This window comes from Pundamilia nyererei, unplaced genomic scaffold (genome assembly GCF_000239375.1).
Source record: "Pundamilia nyererei isolate P.nyererei 1_Seehausen unplaced genomic scaffold, PunNye1.0 scaffold00047, whole genome shotgun sequence".
NCBI lineage: Eukaryota > Metazoa > Chordata > Actinopteri > Cichliformes > Cichlidae > Pundamilia > Pundamilia nyererei.
The window spans coordinates 956,160-970,457 of record NW_005187448.1 but is presented as its reverse complement, the minus strand read 5'-3'; the positions used below and the strand labels follow the sequence as shown (position 1 = coordinate 970,457).

The following is a 14,298-nucleotide window of genomic DNA, read 5'->3' as shown; positions in this document are numbered from 1 at the left end:
ATTGATTTTACAGCTGGCAGGTCTCACGGAAAGGGCGAAGGCCTTCATCCAGACCAGGATGAAACAATGGGCAAACATCTGCTCTTGATGATCCCACACATTCAAGAAACAAGAAACAAAAGTATGATCTGCTTACAACAGAACGCCAATAACAGTGATGCTTCCAAAAAGACTCGACTTATACACGTCACCAAGTAAAGTCAAACCTATCAGTCGCCTTGAAATACCAGAGCCATAATAGATCAACTCAACGATTGACCCATTAAGTATCTTGTTGAGCTATAAATGATCCAGCTGGTCATTTGTTATCTATTTTAGTGGAGGCTAAGACCTGCACATACTTTTCATGTTCACATGTTTGGAACTGCATAGCAACTGAGCCACTAACAGCCAACAACAGCGAACAAGCTGAGTGGTCTTATCAGCCTTTCCACTTTTGGAGCTGCTCTGAAAAGTGTCCAGTGTAAGCTTTGTTGTGGTTTCTTCATCTTCCACAGTTCCTCTAATGGGTCTCAGAACACAAATAGGGGTTTTTAACTGATTCAGTTTTGAGACAGATGCACAGGCGAATGACTGGAAACAGTTGCATGTTTTCTCTAAAATCTCTACCATGTCAGTTCGATCTGATTCTGCCTCCCCTTCAGCTTGGCAGACCACTTTGTTTCCAATATGAGGACATTTTTTGACCAGTGTCTGGCTGCCACTGATAAAAAAAGACATAAATAATTTTCTCCCTGCTTCCAATAGCTGTATGGAAAATATGTTGAATATGGTGCTCTGCAGTTATTACATGTCATCGATGACAAACATCCGACAGACGAGCTGCTCTTTCCATTTCATTACCTGCACATATAAGTCTGTTAATTATACAGTAATGGTTCTTTTGACCCAGTGATCCAGCTGCAATATAAAAATAAGAACACTAACAACCTGAACTGGTTACCTAACTTAGTAATTTCCATTATTATATATTATTTTGCTATGAATTATATCGTACGTAATACATTGTTTGAAAAGTGTCTTCACTTAATTATTTAAACAGATTTTAGTGACATCAATATGTTGACATATTTTATGTGAGTAGGAAGAAAATGAACTTGTATGAACTCATCCCACCAGGATTAGATTAAGCACCACAGGCAGCTAAGGATAGAAACTGTCTGTTAGCCCCCAGGCCATTCACTGAAATGTAGAAGTAGTAACTTAGCAACGAATAAATAATAAACGTGTCAATATATTATCAGACAATTATTTTTATTTGATGTTTTTTACCCATCTCTTTCTACACCAGGCCTAAACTGGTACATACTCTTTCTGGGTTTACAGGAAGTGTTTGCCTCAGTGATTGCTGATAGGAAATGGCCCAACACTATCGTGGCTGTTGCTGAAATCTTGAGTAAATCTTGTTATCTGTTGTGATTACGACAATAAACTGATGAAACATGCTTTTAAACTTAATGGCTTCCTTTGTTTACTTGCTTTTCCCCATACTTCATGTGTGCATAACAAAGCTTTTGATCAGCCTAAGGTGTTAAGAATAGGAATTAATGCAAACAACACAAAATTCATGTCATCACAAACATGTTTTAAGAACTGTTGAATTGATGAGTTTCAGCAAGTTTTTTTTCATCTTTTTCAAAATCATTTTTTGAAAGCACAGCGAGCTGAAAGAGAGGAAGGAATGTGCTTACACACCACTCTTTATCATTAGTTATCATTCACCTCTGGCTCTCTTCCACAGTGCATTCTTTCTCTTGTCTTCCTCCCATCACTCCCAACGGTCTTGGCAGATGGCTGACCCTCCCCGAACATGATTCTGGTGGTTCTTCCTGTTAGAAAGGAGTTTTTCCTTCCCACTGTCACCAAGTGTTCCATCAAAGGGGATCATTTGAATGTTGGGGTTTTGTCTCTGTCATTGTAGTGTCTTTACCTTACAATATAAAGTGCCTTGAGGCAACTCCCGATTTGATTTAAGACTGAATTGAAAGTTTGCGCTGAACATACATTTTGAGTAATGTAATTAATACCCAATTCTAATCACCAACCAGTTAATTTTTTTATCTTTATCTGGGGCTTTATTGTATATTTCACTTTCCACATTGAAGGTAGGCTGCCGTTATGCAGAATGCGATACATTTCAAACAAAAAACAGCAAATAAATATACAAAGCCAAAAATAAACTTAAAAACATTACAATTTTATTAAAAAATAGTAGCCTAATTCCGTTTGTGGGAAACTGATGTCTCCGTTTACAGGCAAATAATAAAAAAAACGTCCCCATTGAGCAGTCTCAACCCCCCCCTTCTGCCACCCTCTGCATTATTGAAAGGGGCGGTCTGGAAAGAGTCTAAGCGGATCCTGCAGTGTGTGTGTGTGTGTGTGTGTGTGTGTGTGTGTGTGGTAGAGAGAGAGAGGCTACCGTGACAGCGTCTCTTGATGCTGAAGCGCTGTCGCAGTGGGCTGAACCGCTGTTTCTTCTTTGTTCCGTCAGGGTAACCATCTGAGTATTTTACGGAGATAAACAGAATAAAGTGTCATTCAGTCGCAATGGGGAAGGTGGAGGGAGGAATGAAATGCGTGAAGTACCTGCTGTTCGTGTTCAACTTCACATTCTGGGTAAGTGGATGTTTTCGGTTCCGGTGCTGATGAGATGCAAGTTGCGCGTAAATAAACGACGAGCAAGTGCAGCAGTGCGGAATAGCAACTCTCACTCCGCGCGGCAGACTTTCGCGTCCACGTGGTGTTTTAGCGGTGATGCAAAGGCGCTTTCACCCACGAATATCTGCTTTGTTTAGTTGCTTTCCAGCACGGGTTTGGGCTGTTCTGCGTGGCGCTGAAAGGGTGACAGCTAGAGGTTTTTTAGTTTTGGCTCTCCGGTCTCAAATCAGATTTTCCACAGAGGAAAATCCCGCCCCCCTTCTTCTTCCCGGGGAAGCGTGTTTTTGAAAGGAAGACTGAATGAAAAGGCAGAGAGGGACACAGATTGAGACACAGCAGCGTGGAAAACAAGCTGAGCTCTTTGCGCTCTGTGCTGTATTTCCTCATTAACACAAACTGTCAACTGACTTGTAATCAAGACTTCTGTTTTCTTTACAAGCAGCACTCAGAGATAAACTCATGCTACTCCAGACAGTCAGGTGGCTGCACGTCGGTGTGTTATTTTGTCTTGTGCTTTCCACACGTGAATAAACCTCACAGGTTTGGCTATTCATTCCTTACAGATTCTTTGTGTGACCGTGAGTGTTGGGCTGCACTTTGCCTTTATTTATGCCGCTGTTCACACTCACCACTCATGGACAAGTTTCTTTGTGTGTGTGTATCTTTGCGTGTGTGAAAGAGACTTTTCCAACAAGCATCTGTGGAGTGGATCAGCGCCCTGTGAAAGGATCTATTGTGACAGTGGGACAATGGCATAATTTCAGGCTGCTGCTCGAGCCCTGGCTGCTCCTGCTCGGCTAAGCAGCAAAGCTTGCATGAGTCCCACTTCTCCTACGTTTGACTGGTCCCACCATTGGCAAACTCCACTATCCCTGGCTTGATGGCACCTGTGAGTGGACACTTGCATGCCGAGGGGTAAAAATGAGAGATATGACAGGGTGAGAAAGAGTTAGCCATCCGATAGGCAAGAGTTAAAGATTTAGAGATGGAGGATGTACAGTGAGGCAGACAGTGAATGTGACAGAAGAGAAAAGGGTCACTGGGAGATTGCGAGGGATAGTGTGTGCGTGCTCACATGGTGTAAGAGGGACAGTTGGCTTGAATTTGACCCAGATAAAGACAGAAAACAGATCAGTATGAGCGTGTTGGAGTGCTCTGTGGATGAATGCCGACTGCTTGTGTTACAAATGAAAAAATGAAAACAGAAACTATTCTTCATTTGCAGTTTTTAGTCTGCTTGATTACCCACCACTCATAATCGTTGCACGCCAATTCCCGCTGGGCCGCAGTCCTCTCTGTTGTTTATGGAGTGAGTGATGAAGAGAAGGGAATGATGAAAGCAAATAGGATTTCTTTGAAATCCCCTCCTGAGCCCCAGTTGACGGTTGAACACTAATACTCTGACTGTAGACCGTTAAACAGAAAAGAAATCGTTTTTTTTACCTCAAGTATATAAAGAGGGATATTACTGTAGTTATACACATGAAACACACACAGACACACACTCCAGCTCCCACCATTCGGGTGAGATGAGATTCCCGCAGAACCCTGTTAAAGAAAAGGCCACTGATTAAACGCAGGCCAAGCTATTGTGTATATTTCACCATATTTCTTCTGTAAACAGACCATCAGTACCTCGCTGCCTTGTCTGCTCTGTGTTCTTTGCCCTATTTAGTCAAAAATTAAGCCAGCAAGGTAAACAGAAGGCTACAAGGCAAACACTGTCTCAGAGTGTTGTGCACAAAAGGTGCAGTTGGAAACTTTCGTTTACCGGTTATCAGTCCAACAGAAAATAATGTCCTTGTTCCTGTGCAGAGATTATCATCTTATAAAGGTCACACATGTGCTTGTAATCTTTTCTTCCACAGTTTCTCAATTTGTTACAAATGATACCATTTATCTGATGCACAGAGTCAAACTGCAAGCAACGTTGTTACTTATGAGTCAGCTATAGTGACAATGGGTATCACATTGAGGGAAAGTTTTGTTCTCCTGTCTTTACATCTAAAGAGCATCTGATGCAATTTCTAAATAGAGTAGGATCTAAGTATGCGCCAGCTGCTTTTTCACGGATCAAACATATCAAACATTTTAATCTGCATTCTGTAAATCGTGGTATAAATTAATACAAAAACATATTTTTCCCACAATCAATTAGAAAGGAAGATTTACTTTCTTTCTAATTGAAAATGAAAGCGCCTGCTGGGGAGAGTACCAAGTCTTTCACAGAAATGAAATGACCTTATCCAAAGCAAATGAAAGCCACAAGACTCATAAAGTCAAGATGTAACAGTACAAAGAGAACTGAAACAGAACTGAAAAACCCTGCATGAATACAGTATTTAATGCAACCAAACCAACCAACTAAAGGACAAACAAAACAGAGCACTGGGGTCATCTTTACATGTAGGACTTTTAACACGCATGCAGCAGAACAGGGTAAGAGTACGCTAAAGGGACATCACTTCAGGAAACATTCAAATGTCAGCTGGGATAGTTTGCAACTCTTCAAGCCACCCTATTCTCAAACTGCTGAAGTGATTAAGAAAATTGATGGATGGATGGAAAGTAAGTGGCTTATGAACCTAAAGGACACGAGATCAAGAAAAACTGGTATCCCATGTTGACACGTTGAGTAATTAATTCCCTTGTAAATGTCAGACTCCACTGCTCCAGCTCACATAATTCTTGTATGGCATCATGTTATTTGACATTTTTTGTTTGCTTTCCTGCTGCCACTTCAGCTGGAGCAGGTTACTCATACTTTGACCGCTGTCTGGATACATTTAGAAGACATTGTTTTGAAGATTTCTGGTAAAAAGCCTAAAAAAACACTTTTTGTAGATGTGTTTCACTCCACCAGCCCCGCCTGTGGCTGAGTACAATAGCATTTACTCCACCCATAATTATGTCGCTCCTATTTACACTTTGCTGCTGCCCATCATTTTTAATGTGCCCTTGCTTCTGTTTTTTCCTGAACATGTACCAGACAAAAGACTATTTTAAAAAAAGCTTATCCAATTACTGCTGGATTTGAATTGTTTGAAAGGGATTTTTCTTGTTACTTTTATAAACTATTTTTGGTTTAATATACAGTAAAGCTCTTTTTTTGTCTGAACTAGAAAGTGGATAATGCCACAGACTGTCTCTGACCAAGACCACAGCCCTGTGTCAGCTCAGCCCCTGTTTTCATGGAAATTCCCCTCACAAAAACACTATGTAACGGCACTTTTAAAAAGCAGGCCTTAAACTGTAAAAGAACCTCAATAAAGCTCCAATACCAAGATTTCCATCCGTTCCTGCAAATATCCAGACATAAAAGGCATTGGTACTGAAGGGGGGACACAGGGAAAAACTGGTGTTTTGGAGACTTAGGCTATACAGAACACACCCGAGAGATTTTAATACTGTGTCCGTAGTCTGTGCATGCAAGCAGAGGAGTCTTCTAATGACTTACTCCCTCCTTTTCTCTCTCCCATCCCTATTCCAGTCTCTCTTTCATTGTGTCTGTCAGTTTCCATCCTATTGTGCACTAATGCATATAGTCACAGGGAGACAGTGGGTCTTTGTCCTTTGGTGAGATTGGGAGGGCGAGGCTGCGATGAGGTGGGGTTAAAGAAGGGGGGCTACATGGGGATAATCAGGGGGCGGTAGCAGAAAACAAGGGAGGGGTGTGGCAGGGGAGTTGGGGGGAGGGGGCGGGGGGGTAAACCAGGGGGATATGAAAGCAGAGAGGGTATTAATGGGACCTTTGGGATATTCCGGCTCATGATGGGAATGCATTTAGCGTGGCAGCTACTGACTGCAGTGTTTTGAAATGTGATTTGGAAAAAGGCTTTTAAATGCAATCACAGCAGTAATGAGCACAAACCTCGTTCAACCTCAGAACCACCTGCTCTTCAAAACAGCCGCAGCACGATCTACAGCGGCCCGAGACGGCCTTGCTCTTCCAACAGCACTGTGTGCATATCCACAAAATCCAGTAGGAAGCAGTAATCGCTTCACATTTTGCACCAACACCATCGCACCAGGTGTTCTGACAAATACCACCGTTAAATAGATCCAGAGCCCCTCTCCACGCTAATCCAGCCTGGTTCAGTAAGTCTGCAGATCCTTTACTTCGCTGTGCTTTATCACTTTGGACCTGCTAATCCTGAAACCCCAAGAGCTCAGCTGTCCCATACATCACCACGCATCACACTAAATCCTCGATTCGGGGGGAAACCGGCTTCCCAGCACCTGTCCCATTCCGATGCTTTACAGCTGAGCTGCTGGCTTCACTTTAAACCAACACTGTAAAATACAACCTGTGGAAAGAAAGAGGCACAGGAGTCAGCAGAATAAGGGGGAAGATTAGATATACAAAGCAAAGAAATGGAAAAAAGAGAGAGCAAAGTAAACAAAAGCAGCATTAAGATGGAAAAGTTTGTTTTTGTCTGAATTTGGCAGCAGAGCTTCTTTCTCCAAATAAATTCACCTAACAGAGCTTGAGGACACATAAACAGACACACAAACATCGGTCTACCTAAATTCTAGAACTAGGATGCCAAGAAACCATGTGACTCCTAAATACTCACAATTTAGACAAGTCGTTTTATTTCTCCGTGCACACAAACACACACACACGTATGGGTGCTGTTGTTTTGAAGCTCAACATGAAGGTTTTTAGACTGGATTATCCTCAGGGGGCCTCAGGGGGCCGAGCGATCATTAAAACCTCTCTATACTGATCTGTAAGTGGAGCATCCACAGTGACCCCTGCTACTCACGTCTCTGTAGAAAGGGGGAAATACATACAGTTGAAGGTCTTTACAGCACTTATGGAACACGTTCTTGCTGTGTAACGCTCCCTGAAAGTAAGAGGCTTGAGTATGATTTTGTTTAATGCATAGTAACAGAGGTTTAGATGAAGGAAAATATGAGCGACATGTAACCACATTTCCAAACAAACAGGAGAGCCTGTTTAAGCTCAAGGTGCCACAGTGCTGCACACAGCCAAGCTGGTCATTTTCTCCCCACTGGGAAGCCAGTGGTCGTTAAAGGGTGTTTCCGTGTTACGTAAGATGGATTTGCTCTGCTCCAGGCTAAAATGCTCAGATGATCCACCCTTAATGTGGACAGACATTTTCACACAAAAGTGTGACACGTTCGCCTGTCTGCTCCTTTAAACTGAATCTATAAAGAGGGTGAAGGGATTGTTGTGTCTTTCAGGAACACCCGCAGGAGGAAGGAGAGAGCCGGTTTGCAAATGGAAAAAGCAGCGCTTTTGTGATCCTGGCTTAAAACAGTGACCGAGATCAAGAGAAAAGATAGTATTTGTATGAAAAACATAGTTCAGTGTAAAATATATCCAGGAGTCTGCTTATTTTTGCAACTCAGTGCATTAAATGCATCTGGTATTTTTGAGGGTTTGGTTACTATTAAAGCAGCACATCATTGTCAGCAATTTTTTATCATTTATTTATATAGAGAGTATGTCTCCTCTCGTTCTTTCTCCACCCAGCTGATGGGCTCCTTCGTTCTGGCGGTGGGACTGTGGCTCCGTTTCGACCCAGAAACTGTTTCTCTGCTCAGCGGCGATAAGGCACCAGATACCTTCTTCATTGGTGAGCACCACAGCGCACCTTCGCTCATCTTTACAGCCAAGTCTGGCACGTTATAATTGTGTAACAATACACTGAACCACATCCAGCACAATGCTGTTGATTTTACACATGTGTGGGTTAATTCACCGCAGGTTTTGGTAAAAGCTCTGTGATGAATTGTGTTTTCGTCACCACTGGGAGTTGTTTTTCTAGTAAAGTCCGGTTTGGGTTTGTGATTTAAAGAAACGCAGCTGGGAAATCACTTTAAATGGGTCAAGGGAAGGTCTGCTGTTTCTGTTAACAATTAAGCTGAATATTAGGAATAGAAATGGAGAAGTAAGGCAGGAATTGTGCCAGTTGAGTGGCTTGTTTGATAAATGTGCATTAACTTATTAAAGCATCAAATGTTCTCTCACACTTTTTAAATTAGCAAACTTTCATGCTGGAGATGAGTGGCAATAACAGGAAGTGACTGTGGTGCAGTGTGAATACATTAGTGGACTCGCACGGGTGTGCACCACCTTTTAATCGGTCAATCTGCCCAGATGGAAAGAAAGAGGAGGAGGGGAGAAATATATGGACAATTAAAGAGAGTTACATCATGCAAATGGCAAACCTTTGAAGCAAAAATTGGACATAGCATAATAATAAAGTGCTGAATGTTGAAGGGGGGGAGAGGAGTGGATTTACAAGGGTTTTCATGTGCTGAACACATAGTTTGTGTCATACTGAAGATATTTGTGGTTTCTTTTTAGGAAAAGAGATGCTTCTACTCTTGACTCCAGTCCAGCTAAACTGCTTTGGGGGATAACATGGTGTAATGGTAGACTACCTCTGGGAGAAATATTTGCTTACAGAATCCTGTAACACTGTTAAGGCATTTCAACACTTCTGCGAGAGTGCCTGTGAACTGAAGTCAGACGTCCATTGGAATTGACGGAGTGGGTGGCCCCTGTCGGGTCCTCTGAGCGTCTAGTGCTACACATGGGTTTGACAGCGAGCGCTGTACCCACAGCTGAGCACCCTCAACAGTTGCTAGGGCTTGTTTCCATAGCATCAAACCCACACAAAACTTTCTTTTTGGTTGAAAATTATTTTTAAGATGGAAGATAAAATAAGTTGGGACACAGAGGAAAAAAGGAAAATCTGATTTCCAGTATTTTCTTTCTTTTCCAAACAACAGTTTTGTTTAGCTTGTGGCGCAGTGCGAGCAGCAACATCACTTGTCACCAGATGGAAGAAGTTAAAAGTTAATTAGCCATCCTTAACTGACAGCACATTTAACACCTCCTGCTGTCAAAACTCTTTACAGGCAACTAAAGAAAAACCTGCAGGGTTACTGTATTGCACTCTGAGAAACCAGACCTCTCTGTCTCACTCTGACCTGACCCCATATAACATGAGAGCACCCTGCCTTAAACCACCCTCTGTGGAGCTGTTGCCTCACAACAGACCCCACTTGCATGAGATTACATGGAGCGGATCTGTTGAGTTCCTCCCTACAGACCAGCCCATGATGCACTGTGTGTTTCCTAATGAGACACTGAATGGTTAGCCAAGGGGCATGGCATGAAGCATCCACCTCCCCTAAGTCAGGCTTTTGCTATTAAGGGTATTTACTGAGGACGCCATTAAAGGGCACAACAAGAAGGGCTACTCTTAAAAAGGGATGTGGCCAAGCACCAATTTACACAGCAAACAGTACAATCAGAAATTATAATGCCTCTGTTTGTTTTCCTTGGCACTACGACTAACTCAGATTACAATCCTAGTCCTATGCTGCCCCCTTGTGGTGACTCTGTAACATAATCTAATCACCAAAGGAACAAGATGTGGGGAAAAAGCTGAGCGTGTTGACATGAACACAAGAAATCTTTTGTATACCATTCCTGTTCATATTAACAAGAACCTTTTATGTTCCTCCAGGTGTGTACATACTTATTGGTGCCGGCGGTCTTGTGATGCTGGTCGGTTTCTTTGGCTGCTGTGGAGCCGTTAGAGAATCACAGTGCCTGCTGGGTTCAGTGAGTAAAAATGCACACAGATCATAAGCAAAACTCCAACTGGAATGCACTTTTGGCATTTTATACTTCTGAGTAGTAAACGCTTAATCCCTTTTTGCAGTTCTTTGCCTGTCTGCTGATCATCTTTGGGTCTGAGGTGGCAGCAGGAGTGTTTGGATTCTTAAACAAAGACAAGGTACGTTCATTGTTTCACTGTTTTTGAAAACTGCAAGCAGTACCAATAGTCCAGATTCACTTTTCTTGTCTTACACAGATAATTGAAGATGTCCAGAACTTCTACGCAAAAACCTACAATGAAAACAGCAACGGCACTTTGATCCTCTCTTACCAGAAAGTGGTACATATAGAAGAAAACCATTATGATCAACTACATATATGAGGAATCATTGCTTTTTTTTAATGCTCCCTATAATTGGCCTTGTCTTCTCATATTTTTCCTCCCATTTTAAGCTGAGCTGTTGTGGAACTATAGAAAACCGATGCCCCGATGCTGAAAAAGACACCCGGGTAAGACCTCGAGCAGCTCTATACAATCAGCAGAAATTAAATTGGTTGATATCAAATGAATGAGTCTGGTGCCTTACGAAACATCTCCTCTGCAGGACTGCGAGACGGGCATCAAAGACTTCTTCAACAGTAAACTCTTCATCGTCGGATACGTGGGCATAGGAATTGCTGGTGTCATGGTGAGCAGGGAGAAGAGAAAAGTCAGGAATGCACATACGTACGTGATGGCGGATAATAAGATGATTTGTGTTTGCTGCTCTACAGATCATTGGGATGATTTTCAGCATGGTGCTCTGCTGTGCCATTCGCAACAGCAGGGAGGTCATCTAAGACGGATCCTTGGCCTCTGCTCTGACCTGCTTCTGTATCCAGCCCGTAAAGACTGTACAGCAATTCGTATTAAATGTCATCTCCTGTCTGTCAACCACCTGGGGAGCCAGGAAGTAGAACATGTTCGAAACAATCCCTTTCCACTGCAGTGCTCATCCCCTCCCTTGTGCAATGATCTTTTGGTTTGTTTTGTTGCTTATTTATTTCCAGTCCAAAGCAAACAACCACAGTCGACCTTTCACAGCATTCTGGGAAGACTTTCACATATCAAATGGGAACAGTACAAATTCTATTGCGGAGCAGACAACCTGTCAAATAGCTTTTCCTAATGGCCACAAATTTTGAACCCACATACTATCGCAGCAGTGTGAAAGCTTTTTCACACAGCCTTGATGCTGACCCCTGGGCTGTGGGAAACTTAAGCCTGAGAAAGCTGAAAGGTGAAAGCTGCTGAGTTTGCTTATCTGTGCGCACAGAAACACACACACAGACACGCAAATACAGCTATGTTGTGCTACGTGAGCCCACGATCTTAAAAAAGATTTCTGCATCTCAGAGACCGTTTTGATTGGTTGGTTCAGTGTGGAGCGTTACTCATGCGCGCTGTATTTCGATCCGGCAGGCATCCATCGGGATGCCCCATCACAGTGTGAGCGGACACTCCGTGAACCACTCAAACCACACAGGTTACACTAAATGACCAAAATCCAATGATCTTATTAAAGAACTCGTTCATATTTAGGGAAATCCACCTGTTTGGTTTATTTTTAGAGTTAAGTGAACAGATTGAGGCCCAGTAAACATACATTGCAGCCAGTTAGCTTAACTTAAGACAGTCAACATGTCGTCTCATAGAAGAAGGAAAAATGTGTTCGCACTTTTTTTGTTACCTTTGGAAGGATTCCGTTTTTTTTCCATGTGTTCAGTATTTACTCTCAAACAATTAAGTTTGGATGTAACTTCCTATTTAACAAATATGAAGGCAGCATTCATCCTGTCATGTGGCTCATGGACAGAAAGTGAGTGTATTTCTCAGAACTCTCATATCTTTGCAGAACTAGGTTACTTTGCATGATAATGTACATATACGAGCATATTATGTTGTCTAATTTAAGTACTACATTCCCAAGCTGGTGTGTGCTGATGAGTTAGGCAGATCACCAAACTCCAAATTCCTCTATTGAGCAGGAATGAGCATGAAGGCTACCTGAAGAGTTACACAAACGTGCTTTTGCAAATCCAAAAGAATATATATTAACTTCATTTAAAAGCATCTTGTGTGGTCCAATGAAAATAATCTGTTATGTAATAAAGCGTCCCATCAGACACTGTATAGAAGACCCAGACCCAGCGGTCATGTTTACAGGCTAAACTATCCAGTCAGCTGAGAACAGGCACAGGTGGTGGTTAAATGTGCTCATCTAAGCCAGGCCTCTGATGTCTTCTCACTTGCGTCAGTTTTCTCTCGGTGCCTTAAAATTACACCACCCTCAAAAAGAAGCAGTAGAATAGTCTCTATATTTGACTCAGTTCATTAACCTCAGCGTGTAGGAGGGAAGGATAGACGACTCAGCCTGGGTTGTTTCCACCTATCCAGCTTAAATCAGGCCATTGTTTATTCTATAGGACGTTTTCCAGCAGGCAGGACAGTAGGATGTAAATATGTTTCCTTTTCTATTGTACATTGTTTGTGCTAAATGTGATAGTTACTATTTAACATGCTGTGTTTAGACAGATGTTGGCAGTAGCTGTACAGTGTAATAGTGGCGAGATTGTTTGTATCCACACAGCTCGAACAGCGTCTGATTGATGTGCCTTTCTTTAAGCTGGTCGGTGAGCTGAACGTAGTGAATAAATGTAGCAACAGCGTGCACGTTTGTAGACTTGGACTGCAGTTAGCCGTCAAATGTATTCGACGAGTAGCAGACGGGGCTCGACTCGCCATTTTATGGCGTGTTTCACAGTGCTGCGTTCAACTCGAGCTCAGCCAAGGAAGCTGACGTGGTGCGAGCAACGACTTTCCTGCCAAATATTTCAAAAGGCTTTTGGTACCAAGGAATCCTGTAACGAGGACTCAAAACAATCATTTTAATGCTGATTAAGTTCCAACAATCAAGCTGCGTCAGACATGCTGGTCAATATTACTATTCTTTGTTTTTTCCATTGCATTGTAATGTGGCACAAGCGATGACAACAAGTGAGACTTGATAACCACTTCAGGGTGCCAGTAGGCAGTGTTTACTCTGAAGACTGAAGCAACACAGGACTATCACCAGACTGTCACTTCAGAGGCACAGTTTACTGCTACCAAAGCCACCAATCTGTTGCTGTCTTCCTCATTTCTATTTGTTAGAGCAAATCTGGAGATGTAACACACTGTGCACCTCAAAAACAAAAACTCTGTACACAGTCAAGCCTTTCATAGATGATTGTGTGTTAATTTATTTTGATACCATTCCAGGCCTCTCAGGAATATAGGTGTTTGAAGTTTAATAAAGCTTTTTGAAGGTTTTGTAGAGCTTCACGTGTCTGTCCTTCCATTATTGCATCACAGACATTTGCACAAGTGCACACAGGGAGGACATGCTGGTCTTTATTGGCCATTTCCTTTTGAAAAAGTGTTCAGTGGTAGTAGATTTACAATTGTATGTGGATGATTAAAGCAGATACAAGTTTATATATAAACTCTGAAAGCATTGACGTTTCTTTTTGCACAGATTTAAAGTGTGTGAGATTGTTGTTTAATGTCTTGGGATCGGTCCACACGCTCACGCAGGATGTCAGTGACACACTCACGGCACACTTCTAGCAATTTCCATTAATGAAATCCATCTGCAGCATTTTCCTGGGTGCGCTCTAAATGTAGCGATATTTTTACCTCACATCATGAGAAGTGCTGACACAGCAAAGCTCCTTTAGAAAATAAAATGCAAATAATTTAGTAGTTTCTAAATGCAGCACTGCACAATTTAGAAGCAATGGTGATCCCCAGGAAACCCAGTGAAATCTCCAGTGATTAAGTAGGTTTCCAGATTTAGTTGCATGAGTTTCATGTCAGAGGTTCACATTTCTGCACTTGATCTGTAAGGACAGCTGGAGATTAAGTTAAAGGTATAGTTATGTGTGCAATCCAGCTGGCTCAAGGACTGCCCGGGGTGACATTACCTCAGCACTGCAGCACGAGCACTTTTACT

At 42.3% G+C, this 14,298-nt stretch overlaps 1 protein-coding gene across 1 annotated transcript; it reads left to right on the top strand.

The window, feature by feature from the left end:
- The first annotated feature begins 2,410 nt into the window (after positions 1-2,410).
- Positions 2,411-13,789, top strand: LOC102201902 (tetraspanin-2-like). The gene is made up of 8 exons (XM_005732493.1): positions 2,411-2,616; positions 8,162-8,264; positions 10,170-10,267; positions 10,368-10,442; positions 10,521-10,604; positions 10,718-10,774; positions 10,870-10,953; positions 11,039-13,789. The coding sequence occupies exons 1-8, from the start codon at positions 2,548-2,550 to the stop codon at positions 11,102-11,104; spliced, it is 636 nt and encodes a 211-aa protein (XP_005732550.1). The 5' UTR covers positions 2,411-2,547; the 3' UTR covers positions 11,105-13,789.
- The last annotated feature ends 509 nt before the right edge of the window (positions 13,790-14,298 follow it).

Coding starts and splice junctions, on each gene's coding strand:
- LOC102201902 (XM_005732493.1), top strand. CDS start 2,548: ATGGGGAAGGTGGAGGGAGGAATGAAATGCGTGAAGTACCTGCTGTTC. Junction 10,775..10,869: donor ATGCTGAAAAAGACACCCGG/GTAAGACCTCGA, acceptor TCTCCTCTGCAG/GACTGCGAGACGGGCATCAA. Junction 10,954..11,038: donor TAGGAATTGCTGGTGTCATG/GTGAGCAGGGAG, acceptor GCTGCTCTACAG/ATCATTGGGATGATTTTCAG.